The following is a 16,736-nucleotide window of genomic DNA, read 5'->3' as shown; positions in this document are numbered from 1 at the left end:
GGAAGGAAAAGCGGTGAACTGGCCACAGGGTAATGGGCTGCTATTGGGAACAATGCGCCAATGGGCTCATTGATGCAATTGGGTGGGGGCAGAGGCTGGCCTGTGTGGTCAGATCCAACAGATGAGCTACTGTAGCGCAAATTGACGAAAAAAAGTTGTGACAGTTAGGTGTCAGACCACATACTGCATTGCAGTTTGTTGCGTATGGGGCTACATAGTCGCAGACCAGTCAGGGTGCCCATGCTGACCCCTCTCCACTGCCGAAAGCGCCTACAATGGACAAGAGAGCATGATAACTGGATCACGGAGCAATGGAAGAAGATGGTCTGGTCTGATGAATAATGTTTTCTTTTACATCACGTGGATGACATCAATAAAGGCCCTATGTCACAACTTACAGGATTTATAGGATCTGCTGCTAACGTCTTAGACACCACAGCACACATTCAGAGGTCTAACGAGGTCCATGCCTCAAAGGTTTAGGGCTTTTTTGGCAGCAAAGGAGGACCCACACAATATTAGGCAAGCGGTCATAATGTTGATAATAGCTGATCGATGTATATAAAAATCTACAGAATCATATTGAGGTTTTATTACCTTTAGTTAGAATACACTATTTCATAAGTATATATTATAAAAATATATGTACATGGGTGCAGTTTACAGCAAAAGAATCTCATTTTGTGACTATTCCTGGATGGAAGGTAGGATAGAAGGATGGATTTATCACAGCTTGTCGTAAGCGTTAGTTATTTACAGATGACCAGCGCCATCTAGTGGTGTTTAATGGTTACCACAATCCCACTGTGGGAGGCGCTTAAGCTAACTGCCTAAACCGACATTGATGCAAAGTGCTTCTAGGGATGGCATATTGATATAAGCACCCTTACGTCCTGCAACACATCCATGGCGTCACGCACCCTGCACAAAAACTTGCCCGCGCAAAAACCGCAACTGTGTTTAACGCATCGCATTTTAACCCTGCAATCACATTCTCCCTAAAAAAAAAAATGAACGGTCAGACACCAGCCACTTGGCGCCCCTAAGCGCGGTCCAAACATATTCCTCTAAAGCACGTACAGAAGGGTTTTTTTTGTCTGCTCCATGACAATCATGGGCGAAGGGCTTTCGTGAGGAAAACATTGCTTGTCAGTTGTCACTGAATAGAAACAGCCTTATTTCACAAGCCCACGAGAATACAGTAATAATACAGACACACACAATATTGCTATTCGATTATTTGAAATATAAAAATAAAATTCTTCAAGAATGCGCGTCACTTGGGCCAACGTAAACATGCAAAGCGCGAAACCACTACTCCCTAAGGGCCTACAGGGAAGGCGCCAAAATGTACGACGCAGTTAACGCACACCAGAGTGCTAGTCAGAGCGACGTGTAGACAACCAATCAAAGCACTTCCAGGGTATTACGTATCGGCTCCTACGCGCACGCGCAGTTGGCCTTTAATGGCGTTCTCGTCGCGCATGCGTGGTTGTCGTGTAGTCTCGGGCTCACGTTCCCTGCGCGTTCCAAATCTAATATATAAATAGTCTGCAACAAGAAAAACCCGAAAAGGGATTTGTCATCATTCATCAGACATGGCTTTTGAAAGCTTGTTCTCCAGACCCCCAAACCCAGCCCTTCACAAAAACATGACAGACTCTGAACATGCAGGGGATGAAAGGTCGAGTAATATTATATATACTTTGTCTAATGTATGGGAAAATGTGGGGTGGATTATGGGAAAATGCTTACTATCCTTTTATATTGGTGTGTAACAAAGAGAAGTCATGAGCTGGGCGTTGTGAAAGAAAGATGTGTTATTTGTGTATGAGAAGCACTAGGTGTGTATACATTACCCCATGCATTGTTATAATGTATATTTACTGGACACAGTCTTGCATGTCTACGGTTCAGGGAATTCTGCATCACCCCAGGTACACCCCCATGATAGCACACAGCAGATTTAGCCCCTCCCCTTATCAGGCATATTATACATAAAACATGCAGATTTACATTAATTGATGAGATGTCTCATGTGCTTAAACAGAGCCTGGAAGAAAATTAATGAAATTATCAAGTATTCTGCTTTGTGCTGTTTGGTCAGGCACCAGGAAGCATCTTTAAAAAAAAAATCCCCAGGAAGAATGCTGGCAAAGCTTTGTCAGTGTATTCTTAGTATTGGTTTCGAGCCATGTTGTTACCGGCATGCTGGTTGCTGGCAAGATGGTGTCTGGGCCCTACGATGCCCAAAAGGAGTGTTTATAATGGCTGGTGGAATCTTAAATAGCAAATGTTACTGCTTTATGGTGAGAAAAACAAAAACAGCATCTTGGATATCCAAGTGGTCTGCTTTACATTACATTACATTTACTTATATAGCTCCAGCGGATTCCGTAGCGCTGTTACAATCAGTGGATAATTTAAAATCTCACACAATAACAAAAACTGGTACAAAAGGAGAAGAGGGCCTTGCTCTTACAACCTCACAATCTATTGTTTATACAATATACAAAAGATATGACGTGTCTACTGTTTCTACCCAATGTAGATGTGGTGTCTAGCATGGCAATCGCCCATTTCTAAAGGTGGCTGAATTAACCTTTGCTAATAAGACTATTACATGAACTGCCGCACTACCGAGCAGTTTGAGACCAGGGGCCAGGGCTTGTGATATCCAAGTTTTTGTCATCTGCATATAGATTATGATGAGTCTCTATGGACTGTGAAGCCACCTCTCACTTTTTCTTTAGAATCAGAATAGAATCTGGGTTATGTGTGAAGTGTAAAAATAAAAACACTTTGTCAGGGAGAACCTGCAATGAGATGGTTGTCGCCATCAGAAAGGTCATCAGTCAGATAGTCTTCAGTAGGAACTAGCCATGTGATAAGCTCCAATGGATGTATAAAAGCTTTATGTGTGTGAGCTCTTAAGTAACCAAACTTCGGTTCCAGGTTGGATAGAATTTCTTGTTTCTTACAGTTAGGGTAGAACTGATAGGAGGATGCTTTGTAACAAAACCCAACACTGTGACATACTTTTTTTTTTTTTCTTTCAACGCTAAAAGGATAATTTTCCCAATATGTTTTGTAGTAAGTACAGGTTCTTTGATTTCACCTGATAATCCTTGATACCTCCAGAATACAGGCAGTGAGATTATGACGTTAAGGGTTATATTTTATAACCAAACATCTTAAAACAAAAACAAACAAACAAAAAAAAGGATTGGGATGTGTTGTTACTTGCAGTATGATGAGTTCAGGAGATCAAGGTCTCTTTGTTCTTAAGGTTTAATATGATTCTGGTAAATCTTGTCTTACCAAAGTCTTTCAGTCCTTGAATGATCACGGTTATAAGGTGTAAATTCATTGACTGCGATAATACATTGACTGTGCCTGGCTGGCACGCACGCAGATGTGTTTGGCTTTGGGGCCATCAAGTCTTTTTATGTATAGGCAGCTTTGTTGCTTGTGTCACACATTAAATTCATGTTGAATGGCCCTGTGTACATAGTATATACTGGTTTCAGAAAGAGCTCATTTCAGGTTCATGCATTCTGTGTATAGTTCGGTGCCTTATTATAGTATGCACCACAAGTAACCGAAAATCACTTATTAAAAATTAACCGTTGGGCATTTTAAAAACGTTAACAATTTTTATGCTCTGTTCATTGACATAAAGATCTTTTTAGGAAGAATATTTTTTTCCATAAGGTTTCAGTATAAACATGTGTATAATGGATGCAGGAACAGTCTAAAATAAAGTTTCAAAAGACACAATGGCAGGAACAGCCAAAAAATGAAAATGGCCAAGTAAGAGATACATGAAAAACTACTAGACTACTGCAAATCTTTAACAGTATCAAGAGAAGTTGCAAATGTATCTTTACTATATATTATTAATTGGAACGATCATACTTTAATTGTAAGTAGTACAGTTACCCCAGGCAAAGCATGGTGTAGTGACAAGTGTCAGGAAAAACTGGGTCCAAGGAGTCTTAGAGGAGAGTTGTCTGTTTAACCTTTTGAACGCTGTCTGTTGACTGCCTGCACTCTCCCCTGCGGACAGATCATTTGTAACAGTGCTCGGTACGAGTACCAGTACACCATTATATCAGGAATGCCTGATCGCGCATTCAAGCATTCCCGTGCTTTGGAGGAGAGAACAAGCAGGGTCTGTCTACACCTTGCTGGGATCTCTGATTGTTCTTCCTGTTGGTTGATCACACAGATTGTGTTTGGCAGTGCAAGGAAACAAAGTTTTTTCACTCTTCCAAGAAGAAGTTAATAAAATAAACATAAAGAAAAAGTAAATTATTTATATATGTATATATATATATATATATATATAGATAGATAGATAGATAGATATAGATATATCTTTACTGCTTCCAAACCCTTTAAGCTAGCGGTATTAACACTATATTTATCACAGAACTGAGGGTCACACTCCCTACAGTACTGGGGCTGCTTAATAGACGTGGGCCTGTAGTGGGTTGTAAACTTAATCTGAACAAAACAAAAGACCTTATACTGGTTCATAGCTCACGATTACCTGACCCTGGTGGTAATGGAATTATATGCAGTGTTTGATATATAGACTATTTGGGAGTCAAAATTCCACGCTGCCCATCTCTACTGTATGACCTCAACACATACATTTTCCTAGGCTGCTTTGTGATTTTAGCTATTACAATTCCTACTACAGCCTAAAGATGAGAAACTATTAAATGCCTGCTTCTCGAAATTTTTTAGGGAAGGCAAAAAATTGCAGATTGGGTTGGTGGGGCTGCAGCAACCAAGGAGTAGGTTGGCAGTCTAAAATTCCCAGAGCTGAAGGACTACAGCCTAGCAGCAGTCTTTCGCTATATGGTTGATTAACTAATTCCTCCAAGTTTACTGACAAATTTTAGACCAATTTTCGCCAACTGGTCATTCAACCCTCTGCTACACAAACCAACTACTCAAATACCAGATGCAGGGAGTAGTTAAAGTTCAGAAACAAATCCGATTTAGAATGGGGTTAAACTGGAGATGGTTACGATTTTTGTCTTTTCCAGTAATTGTAGAAGAGAAGCTATGCCAAGTTTTGAAAAACATTACTTCCTCTAGGTATATGGACATGCACCATGCAATTAGTCACTATGCCTATAATATGCCCACTATAACAATTTAATATGTCTGCATTAATGTTAATATTAAAATGCAACTAAGAAGTTTAAAAAATTAGTATATTGTAGGGTAATATTTAAGAGATAATGGGGCTCTCTAAAACATAAAAAAATGATTTATGTGGGGTATTGTAATCAATGTATATTGTCAAACATAAATTGGGTAAGTGGTCAGCAGTTGCAACTACTGTGTAGAAGAAATCCTAATTCTTATATGTGGGTAGGGATCAGTCTACGGGACAGGCACCTGTATATGACTGCTTGCTGCCACGTCGGCATGCTGCTGATGTACCGGTTGAACTGGCCAGCATGCAGGAAAAACTCGTGATCCCTTCTAACCAGCAGGGATCATTGACTGTAACATCACAAATGCCCCCACTCTAAAAACCTTCCCAATAAAACTTGTTTCTAAAGCATATTTGTATAATTTAATCTCTTCTTATTTGTGTCTACCCTGGGATATATGTGTGCTGTCACCTACTTTGGCATTGGGTGCATTAACTTAAATTTAACTATTACAAAACTATGAACATACTGGAACTATGCTGCCTTTTTTGTATTCTGAATATGAACTATTCTTCTATAGAGAGGATGGGGAACTGGAAGATGGTGAGATAGAAGATGCAGGCATTGAAGTGGAAGACCCAAAAACGACAGAATCTGAAATCCCTGTAAATGAAAAAACGCACAAAAAATCTAGAAAGAGGCGGAAGAAAGAGAAGGAAAAGAGAAAGGACAAGCGTCGCAGGAGAGAGAAACACAAGGTGTGAAACTAGTTTGACTTAACTATCCATTTTATAGTTTTTGATTTGACAAAATTGAGTAGTATCGGGTAGGAGGGGGCTGTTTGCTAATATACTTTACAGTTAATTGCTCTGCTGCGTAAAGAATTTAAACTTCTTTATAGATATAAATATGCACTCTTTCCAGCAACTGTATATAGAACTGGATAAATACTAGGAGCCAGGTCATATAAACATGACTTCTTGGCAGTGTTCATGTTGTATTTTCTGTTTTGTAGCATAGTGACAACAGCTCTGAGTACAGCTATGACTCGGATACCGATCATGCAGAAAGACCCCACAAAGAATCGATGCACAAGGATTTTGACACTCTGTTTTCTCAGGTAAGAGTTAATGTGTGGGGGAAAAAAAAGAAATGCAGAAGTCCTTTCATAAAAACTTATGCATCTCTAACATTTGTCTGATTAAGTCCTTGAAGACATTTTTATGGTTGTGCTTCTTATGCGCCTTTTATTCTCCCGTCTTGTAAACAACTACTACAGCATTGATTTGATAACAACAATTATTATCCTTGTAATATTGGCTGTGTTCCTTGTGTCGGTTGCAGGCTTTTAATGAAAGCATTTGCTTTAGTTTGGAAGATTGATACTATATACTCTCATCATAAGTTAATTTAAGAATTTAAGAATGTATACCATTGTACAGTGCTGTGGAATATGATGGCGCTATATAAAACAAATGATAATACCACATCCATGTGCACGGGTCCAAAAGATAAGGGGATGAAATAAGAGCTGGGAAAAACGTTAGAAAAAGTTTGCAGCGATAATTACCATGAAACGATGGCTTTAACATTTACATGGTAATTACAAGTGGGCAGAAACTACAGGTGTCTGACTTTACCTCACATGCGGTGTTTCCTGAAATGTCACAAGCTGTGTGGCCAACGCTTTTGGAATACACGTTGTTGAAAACGAAACCCCAGAAATAAGGGTTTTTTTGGGAATAGGCCTTTGTTCAGGATATGTATACCCTTCCCAGATTGTGAGCCAGTCCCTCTTGTCCAACATTAGTACCTGATCTCATAAATGCTCTTTTGGCTGAATGGGCACAAATTCTCTTAGGCACAGTGCAAAATCTTGTGGAAAGCCTTTGCAGAAGACTTCATATGAATGCAAATGCTTTTGGAATGGAATGCTCAACAAGCTCACATATGTGCGATGGTCAGATGTCCACATACTTTTGTAGCAAATATCTTGGTCACCCGAAGATAACTGCAAGTAGCCGTCTGTTTTTTTTTTTTTTCTGTTTCAGCCTGTTCCTATGTTGGGGAACTATATGACTTCTCCTAAAGCTCAGCACAAAAGGAATGTAAACAAGTATGATGATTTTGGTAACTACAATGATGGTGACTATAATGAGGAAGAGGAGGAGGAGGATGATTTTGCTGAGCAGCTCAAACATTATAGACAAGCTAAAGAAAGTTCAAATGCAGCTGAATCACCTTTTAAAAATCCAAATATGAAAGGAAATCAAGGTAACTGTTGCTGCCTGTTAAATATTGCTATAAATTTAACTAGTTCTGGTTTATTTAATAAATGTGCATAGCACTCGATTCACCCACTATCCCCAATTTTGCATGCATAGAAGAAATAGGATTGTTTGAATATATTATTTTCAGTTTCAGAAAATGGTTATCTGTACATTTATTAATTGACGCTTTCACTAAGTTTGAAACCTAATCTATTTTCAGAGGAGAGCCCCAGTCTGTTTGTTTTCCAATTTTTCTCCCTAACATTTTAAGAATCTTACTAGATACACATTGTTGTATAATTATATTAGGAAACCATTTATCGTGTTTTTTTTTTTTTTGTTTTTTTGGTTTTTTTTTAGTCCCTGAGCAGCAAGCAAAAGGGTTTCCCTATGGACGTGGTCGAGGAATACAGAAGAAACAGAAAGATCATGGGCGAGGAAGAGGGATGCATAAGAGACCAAATGCATACTTTCAAGATGACTTTCAAGAGGTAAGCACATTTTCAAAACTGAACTTAGACCGACAATCCACAAAAGATTGGTAGCCAAAACTGTTTAAAAATGTATGGCTGAAGAGAGACTTTTTTTTTTTTTTTTGGTAAGTTGAATATATATGTGCAACCACAGAATTCTCCTTACCTTGTTGATATTCTAAACTTTTCTTTCTCATGTAGGATACCAAGCCTGGAAAAAAGTGGATGAACATGAGTCAAGATTTCATTAACCAGCATACAGTGGAGCGCAAAGGGAAACAAATCTGCAAATACTTCCTGGCCAGGCGGTGTATTAAGGTAATAAGGTAGAGCCTTGCATGCTGCTGAAAATAAATATATTAAACTAACCAGATTGTTCTGTGTTACATTCTGCTGCACTAGTCATATTAATCGGCTATGCAGTACTTGCCGTGCTCATCCCGTATACGTCCCGTATTCCCGAAAACGTAGTTTGCACAGTTTAAAAATCTCTGATATTACTGTACATTTTAAAGAACTAAAATCCGGTCCTGATTTGGCCCTGCATAATGCATAGTTTATACAGAAAGATTTCTGGGACGTCAAGCCTATAATCAAGGATAACCCTTCTCTACTGAGCTGGCTCTTCATATTACATATTGATGTCCGGAAGTTGAAATGTTTAACACTTCTGAGAATATATCATTCAGACACCCAGTAACATGAATGTGTTGCTGCTTAAAAAATCTGTTTGGGTGGGAATGCCATTCACATGCAGTTGTGTTACATGTCAGGGTTGCAAATAGCCCAGGAGGTCCTGTATTCATAAAACAAGTCATTTTGTTATTATTTTTTAATAGATATTCCTGTGTTCAAACTGGAAAATCCAAACATTTTGCTTTCATGTCGTTGCAGTTTGACATCGCACTTATCTTGTTTTGTTTTATTCAGGGAGAGCAGTGTAAATTTGATCATGATGCAGAAATTGAGAAGAGGAAGGAAATCTGCAAGTTTTACATACTAGGATATTGTACCAAAGGAGAGAATTGCCTCTACATGCATAATATCCTTTTTTATATGGTCACCCAAAATGTATTTTGGAGACTGGAACTCCTCCAGTGGGCAAGGAACAGTTTTACTCGCTCCTTTTTTTTATTTTTTTTTGGTGGAATTATTCCTTTGGTTGTCATCACACAACCAAAACTTGAATGCATCTATTGCATTATGCTGGTCTGGCTAAACGTAGGCTTACTGCTGGCTTCATAATTATGTAAATTGTACTGAATGTTTAAAGGGACAGCATGAAAAAATAATACAGGCCTTTAATATGCATTCTTCAAACTAAATTAAATTAAAAAATAAACATTAAAAGTAAGAAGGTTAAAAAAATAAAGACTCCAATGATGTCACCATAAGGGGTACCATCCCTAAGGTCTCTCTGAAGTTCTAAATGGGATCAGTAGTCAAAAAGAAATGTAAAAACAAATTATAAAATAGGTAGTCCAAACACCTCATGCCCCTCCCACTAGAAATCTCCCCTATAAAATAAAATTTAAAAAACATGAATATTGGGAATGATAAAAATTCTATGTAAAATTGCAAAAAAAAGTACTGTTTTATGACATATCAATTGTAAATCACAGACTTCCCGCTAGAAGGAAAATATCTTCAAAGCACAATATATAATATATTAGGGGGGTAAAAAAACTGTCACGAAAGGGTGAAATAGTCAACCGTGCATATGTTCAAAACTTGTACCCCTGATTTGTAAAAATCTTGGTATTATAGAAATTCAAAGAGTATCTCAGAGTAAGATATTTCTCCAGTTGTTTATGTGGCCCTGTAATCCTTACACATGTGGATGAGAAGGCCGGTTTAGCATAGATACGAGTTGTTGACTACTTTCTGCAAACTTAATTGCAATCAATGTAATCGTGTTAGTAAATGTTTTTATGAAACCTTTACATTTTTCTTAATTTTTTGCTTTGGTTCTGCATCGATGGATGCGCTAACTAGTAGGTGCAACATAATGTGCGGAGTGCAATTGTCCTTATGACACAAGACTTTTATATATATTCACTTGTATGCATAGCCAAAGCCAACATGCTCTCATTTGCAATTGATTGCAATTAAGTTTGCAGAACATGGCAAAGCAAATCATATGGCATAGGGGCAAATTACCCTGGGTGTTTTGATCCTTAATATTTAAGAAATACGTGAATTTCCATGCAAGTTTTACCATACAGGGACAAAGTGCTACCAGGGGGATCATTGCAAGTTTTCACACGATGAATTGACGGATGACACAAGAGAGTTATTGAATAAGGTAAGATTGAAATGGGAGATAACTTCCTGTTCTATTACTGTATTCGTCCAAGAACGGTTATTTGTATAATGGTTTTTTAATAAATAAAAAATGTAATAATCTAATGTTTTTTTGCTTTGATTAGAAGTATGATCCAGTTCCCCTTAGGGGATATACTTGTTTTGTTATAACAATATACGGTAATTCTACAATATATTGAATGCAGGCTTTGAATATGGAGGAAGAGCCACTGCTTGAAGATGAACATGATGGGGAGAACATGCAGAGGCATGGGTAAGTGTCACTTTTCACTTCTAATAGCATAGCGACATCTCATTAACCAGGGGCAGTACTATAGACTTATGGACTGGGGAGACCCCTACTTTAGTTACAAACGCATTTTGGTTTGTTGTTGAGAATTAAATAATGTTGTTTTGGATCTTAATTCTATCTTTAGCAATGAATAAATGTGACATTGTTCCTTTCTCCTTTTTTCGTCTCTCTTTATCCAGCATAAATTTTTACAGCCCACCATTCTTAGGAATGCCGTTCCAAGGAAATCACCAGCCGATGTACAACTCTGAACCATTGCCAGACACTGGACCCATGGCACAAAGTCCACCATTGCAATCGGTACCCGGGTTTGGTAACCCAGATATGACTGGAATGACCATCCCATTTGGCACATGTGGAATGCAAGGTCATTCAGAAAATAACCAGAGAGATAACCATGGTTTGCAAGGACCTCCATTCCTCCAAAACACAGAGGATCAGCAGAACATTATGCAACCGAACAGTTATCAGTCTTTGCAAAATAAGTCTGGATTCTATGAAAATTTCTATTCTCAGCAAGCCGTCCATAGCATACCACCCTCCAACACTGCTTTGTGTGAGTTTTATTTAACAAACATGAGTTGGCTGTTATGCATACTTTCTGGTATAGCCTTTTATGCCATGGATCCCTTTTGTATGCAACATACATTAGCCAAATTCAAAGCAACTCATGCAATTATGTAACCAAATTACAGACTGTTTATACACAATACTATAGTTTTGTTTCTCCTTACAAAGAACATTTTTAATATTTCTTCTAAATACTGGCTCTTTCTTGCTAATACATGTTGCTATTCCACCCATATAGGCAATCTGACACACATCTCATTCAATGGCCCTTTTTATCCACTATTCTCGCTTTCAATGATCCCTTATCTGAAAAAGGTGCATTTAATCCAGTACAGATGACAGGATTTTGTTTGGGCAAGTTCACAGAACCCTTCATGGGCATGGTTAGTTTATAGTTAACCCAATAGTAAATGTACAAATATTAAGCAAGAACACTGAACAGGGGTGAAAATGGTTCAGAAGATATCTAACGCTGTCCATGAACCACGGACTGTATAAATAAGGAAGGTATCTTCAATACAGTCCTAGATTTTTGGGCACAAACATTTTTGCTGTAAAGGTTGCAATGCTAATTGTAAACATTAATAAAATGTATTTTTCTTAAATGAATATACAATGTTGTTTAATTTGATCTGGTGTTTCTAACTTCCAGCTACACACGAAGTTTCATTTACAAGAATTGGGAAAAATCTTGATGTGGGAGAAGGAAATGTGATTCAGCGACAAAGGTCGATGAGCCGAGATGAAGGTATACACAATATTGTTACTTAATGTTCCTATCCTCTATATAGTAGTGTGTTACTGAGAACAGTATGTGCCTTTAGTACCAAGTATGGCATTAAAATATAACATATTAATTGTAGGTAGGTATAATATGTAGTATAAAAAATAAAATCTTATTCTAAAGCACATGGGTAGAGTCTTATAACATAGATGTATTCTGACCAACTGCCAATGTCTTTTTTTTTTTGTTTTCTTCTCCAGAAGATATTACAAATTGGTATACAAGTAGTGAAGAAGAAGAAGGAAGTAGCGTGACATCAATCTTAAAAACACTAAGAAATCAAGCAAAACTTACAAAGAATAATTCAGCTGAACAGCAAACTACTGTAAATTTTGATCCAAGACTGACAAAAGACAGGGTTGTCATGATGCAAGCCAATGATCCCAGAACAACACCTGCTCAAGTGCAAAATTTTCCAACTCCTGGAGAAACTGTGTGCAATGACCCAAGAGTTATCAGACACCCAAGAAAAAGCAAACCTGGTGAGATAACCACAGGGGGTAGTGTGAGGTCTGATAGCCACCACCCACAGGCTGCTGGAAATGTCAAGCAGAAAGGAATGGATGACGATGAGGAAGAGTTAGAGAGAGAATTAAGGGAGAAAGCTGTTCTAATTCCATTAGAAACACCACCCGGTGTATCTCTAAGAGATCCCCGTTGTAAACTGAGGCAGTTTAGTCATATTAAAATGGACATCTTACTGGCCAAACCACATTTTGCCAAACTAATAGTATGGGCACCTGAAGATTTATTACCAGTGCCTCCACCTAAACCTGATCCGGTTTCATCCATTAACTTGCCGTTGCCTCCACTGATAGCTGACCAGAGGCTGCTGAAGTCAAGAAATCTAGCAAACGAGTTGCACCACTCTGCGACAGATCCACGATTAGAAAGACAAGATCCAAGGTTGGAAGCGAAAGCTAAACACCCAGGCGGGATCAGCAGGAGCATTTCAGCAGACCAGGCGGATTCCCGTGTGGTAAGCAACAAACTGGGAGATCCTCGGCTAAAAAAAAATCTTCACTCCAGGCCTCAAAGAACACCCAGCGCTGACAACCATCATGGAATCCTCAAAGAGTCCAGTTCTCTAAAGACTGATCCTCACTTGGCACCAAGGTCATCTAGTTTTTCGACATCAATTGCTGTGAGTAAATCTGATCAAGATGCCCTGCCGCCCTACCTTCCCAAGCTGTCCTCTTCAAATGTCCGATTGGGAGCTCCTAGTCCTATACTGAAGAATATCAGTTTATATGATCCTAGAGACAGCACACCCGCTTCGGATTCGGTTTTGGTTTCTACAGGGGAGAACGGAGATCACCAGAAAAAGATGTCAAATTTTAACAAGCCAATCAAACATGAGACTGAACAGACTGATATTGTGCAACAACCTCAGAGTTCGGAAGAAAGCGAAGCAGTAGCTGCTGATTCTACTGCCAATAAAATTGGTGCTGCAAACAAAGATCCTTCACCTCCAGTGGACTGTCAATCAGCCACTGCTCCAGCTGTTCACAACCTACCAGTTCAGGCATTGACGGGCCTTATGCGGCCACAGTATAACGAACTGAGGCAAATCAAACCAGCAGGATTGGCAAATCCGATGCAGGACAGCAGTGCTGATCCGGAGTCAGACGATAAGCCGTTAAAAGATGTTTTCAAAACATTTGATCCCACAGCTTCTCCATTTTGTTAGTGTAATCTTTAATGCCCGTTGTACATTGATCTGTAAATTGTTTTGTAATTGACTTCTGTAGTTTTATTTATTTGTAAATTATAAACAAACACATTTTGAGCTCTTACACTTTAATATGAAACACATACAGATGCATGTTATACCAAGTGCAAATTTGGGGTATTTTACTCTTTTTCTGAGTCTAGTGGTAGTTGTGGTAGGAAACAAAGTTGATGAAATAAAGCACTTTTATTGTAAAATGGAACATAATGCAGAAAACAGGTGTGTGTGTGTGTGTGTGTATGTATATTTCTATTTATATATTAAATGTAGATAAAGATAGATTTGTGCATTTATAAATGTATATGCATCAACATATGTACATAATTCACCTACAATGAGTGTAAATACATATATGCTGGTATATATGCCTCTTGTGTAACTGTAAATTAATGTAAGCTAAAATTTCCATTTTTGTTTTCTTTTTTAAGAATATTTAAAGGTTCACTTAGCCCATTTTCATGTTACTTTCATATTTGAGTCAATTTTGCTTGATGCATTTTACTGCATGTAAATTGGTGCATTCACTAGATTAAAAAAATAAGACTTCTGTCCCATTTAACCCCTCTCCCATCTACTGGGAGCATCTATGTGTGTCCTTTCTGCATGCGCACAGTAGCGCTCTCACGCAATAAGAGCTGAACTTCCATTGAAGTCAACGGGAATAGCGTCAGCCAATCACATGAATGGTATTTGAGTAATAATGATGTTTTATTAGCATGTGTGTGATTAGCTGCCCCAACCCCCACTGATTTCAATGGGAGCACCAAAAGTATACCTTTTATGCTTTCCTGCTTTCAGAAGCCGCCATGGGAAGGCTCCTTTTCTAGCATTTATATGCATGCAGTAAAATGCATTTGATTCTATAATGTATGTATTAAAAAGAAAAACATGTTGGGGACTAGACTGTTCCTTTAAATATTTCGCATCAATATTTGTAACTATTGTATCAAGCAATACTGTGTAAATTACAAATTCCATGTAAAAAAAACAGATGTGTCTGGAAAGCCTGTAATTTTAAAGCTATCAGTCTGGAAAAGGCTAAGATAATTTTTCAGTGTGTATTACTTATTGCTGTTGATAAATGCAAAGTATAGGTAAACCACATCCTTGTGTACCTTTTTAGTTTCAATTGTGTTTTAAATTATTTTTATGAAGCCATGTACATAGACAAAAAGTATAGTACAGAACTAGACCCGTCATGTGCTGTTAAAAGCAATATAATTTGTTTTGGTTTTTTATCCCCCCCTCCCCACAGGGAAGCTAGTAGTATAACAGTAGATGTGTATGTATTGCATGCAAATATATTCAATTTTGGTTTTGTTTATGTAATTTCAGTACTTGTATTGTCCATAACATTTTAACTAAATATTAAAAAAAAAAATGAAAGTTGTTCTGCTTTGGTAGTCATACACATTAAGGTGTACATTACGATTACTTGGTAACGGTTAATTTATATATATATATATATATATATATATATATATAGAACGAATGATCATTCTGAATGTCCATTCACTGTCACCATATACATCATGTGTGAACAGCTTAAGTGTAAGATATATCTTGATGGCTCCCCTAAGGTTAGCTTCAAGTAGATCGCCCCCTGCATTGGATCCTGCATTCTGTGTCAGGTACGAAAAAAGTATTGATATGTTAGGCTAAAAAGTTGCTGTTCTTGACAGTTGTAACAAATTTTTATGGATATATTTTACGTATTGGAGTTTGTAAGTTCTTTGCTTCTGTCACACAGTCTCTTCCGCAAATGAGCACAGAAAGCCGCAACATCTGCTTCTTCTTCGTCATGGGGAGAACTTCCTGTGTTCTATGGGAAAAAAAGAGAGAATTATCACAGAGTGAGCTGGACCCGTTTTATCAAAGCAAAGTAAATTTTAAAAATAACTTTTGCTTCCTGGAAAAAACATCATTTTGAAGATATACTGATACATATGATGTGATGGTGTCCGCGTTTGTTTTCTTCTTTCTCAAAGCCCAATAAGTGCATGAGTGTAATATATACAGTCACTGCTCAACCTGAAGCCTGGAAATAAATAGAGCACCTCTTTGAAAGAACTTCATTAGATAGGCTATAAGTAAAGTTAGGTGCATAATATGCTGCCAGGGAGGCTTTTCCCTCAATCTCCTTATGGAGGCTGTGGGAGGAATGATGAGACAGGCCTAGTCTCATAAGATAGGAACTAAGTGTGAGTGGAAAAAAATTAACAAAGAGATAGGTAGGGAAAAATCACCTTCCCACACCTGTTTAATGTGCAGGTAGGTATAGATAATTGTGCTTACAATTGTGCAAGAAATTGGCTTACAGGATACAGACTCCAAATTCCATAAACGTAGGAGGTTGTGGATTTCCTGTGTATTTGAGTTAATCGTTATATTGTGCTTACCGCAAGACAGGCAGCTTCTGCTGCTTTCCATGTCTGTAAAACACTGTGGATCAGGTTCTGCGCGTTTTTAACCAGCACGTCCTCCCCATTGGAGTCATCGCATCCTGTGGCTGCTTTTACACTAAAAATTCAAGAAGTCCCCCAAAAAGTAAAGTAGATGGTAGATATTTCATTGTAGACCTAAATAAGGACCTATGTTTAATTTATGGGTTAACAACTACTCTGATTACAGTAACTTTCCTCATAACATTTTGTTTGTTAAGCAATATCTTTGCCCATTTTCTTTAGCTTGTTTTTGCCCTGCTGTATTTTGCTATCAAACAGCTTTGAAACACATTGTACTTTATTTTTTTTGGTTGTTGGAAAATTTTCCAATTGTTAAATTTTAATACTAAAATTCTGCTAATTATTACATTGTTACATTAATGTTTTTACTGCATCTTCACTATTCCGGGACTATATATTTTAAAATGTTAAACACAAGCGTACAGAAGCTTTATTATGCCATGGTATATATGGTACTCCATGAACATTCCTTTCCACAGACTTTAAATTATAAACCTGTTTTCCCCTATTTAATGCTTTGCATTTGCCCTACTGACATTGGAAACTCTGAGTCAAAATATTATTTAGCCCTATATATCTTGCTTTAGGCTTATTATTTAGGAGCTGTGTGTACACAACATTGCAATTTGTGATGTTTAGCTGTCCCTT

The 16,736-nt window shown here is 37.8% G+C and overlaps 1 protein-coding gene across 1 annotated transcript; it reads left to right on the top strand.

Annotated features, from left to right (window-relative positions):
- Positions 1-1,461: 1,461 nt before the first annotated feature.
- ZC3H6 (zinc finger CCCH-type containing 6) lies at positions 1,462-15,030 on the top strand. The gene is made up of 12 exons (XM_053458711.1): positions 1,462-1,684; positions 5,758-5,935; positions 6,193-6,297; positions 7,229-7,451; positions 7,808-7,938; positions 8,122-8,238; positions 8,851-8,962; positions 10,116-10,225; positions 10,431-10,498; positions 10,717-11,093; positions 11,760-11,855; positions 12,092-15,030. The coding sequence occupies exons 1-12, from the start codon at positions 1,599-1,601 to the stop codon at positions 13,579-13,581; spliced, it is 3,093 nt and encodes a 1,030-aa protein (XP_053314686.1). The 5' UTR covers positions 1,462-1,598; the 3' UTR covers positions 13,582-15,030.
- The last annotated feature ends 1,706 nt before the right edge of the window (positions 15,031-16,736 follow it).

The sequence above is a fragment of the Spea bombifrons genome, chromosome 3 (assembly GCF_027358695.1).
Source record: "Spea bombifrons isolate aSpeBom1 chromosome 3, aSpeBom1.2.pri, whole genome shotgun sequence".
NCBI classification, from domain to species: Eukaryota; Metazoa; Chordata; class Amphibia; order Anura; family Pelobatidae; genus Spea; species Spea bombifrons.
Note: the sequence above shows the minus strand (reverse complement) of the source record. Positions and strands in the feature narration are given on the sequence as shown.